We start from the raw sequence: 1,067 nt of genomic DNA on the forward strand, positions 1-1,067 counted from the left end.
TATGACATGTGATGTGATAAAAGTAACCTTTCGAGACTATGATAGCGACAAGTTGTTCACTATCATTAATCCCAGAATAGAAAACACACATATCAAATTGGCACTCAGCACTGTGTGATCAAAACCAGCAGCGCCAACCCTTGCCGAATCCACGTTACTACCATTTCCCAGATGGGAAGTTGAATTCCCACAGCTCATTGAGCGTGTCGTGACCATCCCAGCCGCCGAATACGTACATACACGAGCCGTGAACCACAGCAGAATGCCCAAATCTCGGAGTAGGACACTCCTGCCCAGTCGCCACCCTTGTTGCGGGACCATCTATCAGTTCCCATCTCGCCACAGGTGAGCCTCCACGGAACGCTCCATGGGCGGGTAGCGTCATCATACTAACATCGTTGAAACGATTCCTGCCATCGAAACCGCCAAATGTGTAGACACAACCGTCGTAGAGGACCATCGAATGGTCGGTCCTCCGCGCTGGAACATCACCAGCAGCAGCGAGCATGGTCCACGTGTGGTAGAGCGGGTTGAATGCCCAGGTGTCGTTGAAGTAGTCGCCATCCTTTTTGGTGTAACCACCGAATATGTAGACAATTCCTTCAAATACAGCCGAGCGGGCACCTGATCGGGCTGGGGGCTCGCTGACTTGTCCATCGTGACATCGCTGAACCTGTCAAGACTTCGATCGAACTCCGAGATAGGTTAACGGCGAGTGACGAAAATATATGCACGTGGTCAACTACATGTGTTGATGACAATGAAGAGACTTTGGAAATGATCGTTGTACACTTCTACCCAAAACCGTGTGGGGATTTTCATAATATACTGAGGAAAGCCACGAGCTCGGTTAAGGAAAACAAACATATATTCCCACACTGATCAAGATGATTCTAAAAATTCCAATAAAGTTGACTACAATTTCCTTTCTCAAAGAGCACAGTGCCTACCTACCTTCACCCGCTCCCATTCCTGTCTGTTGCACCAGTAACAGTACACGTCACACTTTCTGCTTTCCCCGTCAGTGCCGCCAATAAGAATATATGATCACCAACACTTGCACAACA

General features: G+C 48.5%; 1 protein-coding gene across 1 annotated transcript; it reads right to left on the reverse strand.

The window, feature by feature from the left end:
• Positions 1 to 157: 157 nt before the first annotated feature.
• Positions 158 to 673, reverse strand: Pmar_PMAR022083 (kelch repeat protein, putative; the record flags this gene model as incomplete). Its single annotated transcript, XM_002778722.1, has 1 exon — positions 158 to 673. A coding segment is annotated over one exon (516 nt), but the record flags the coding sequence as incomplete, so codon positions are not given.
• Between the last annotated feature and the right edge of the window lie 394 nt (positions 674 to 1,067).

The sequence above is a fragment of the Perkinsus marinus genome (genome assembly GCF_000006405.1).
Source record: "Perkinsus marinus ATCC 50983 genomic scaffold scf_1104296948402, whole genome shotgun sequence".
In the NCBI taxonomy this organism is placed as follows: Eukaryota; Perkinsozoa; order Perkinsida; family Perkinsidae; genus Perkinsus; species Perkinsus marinus.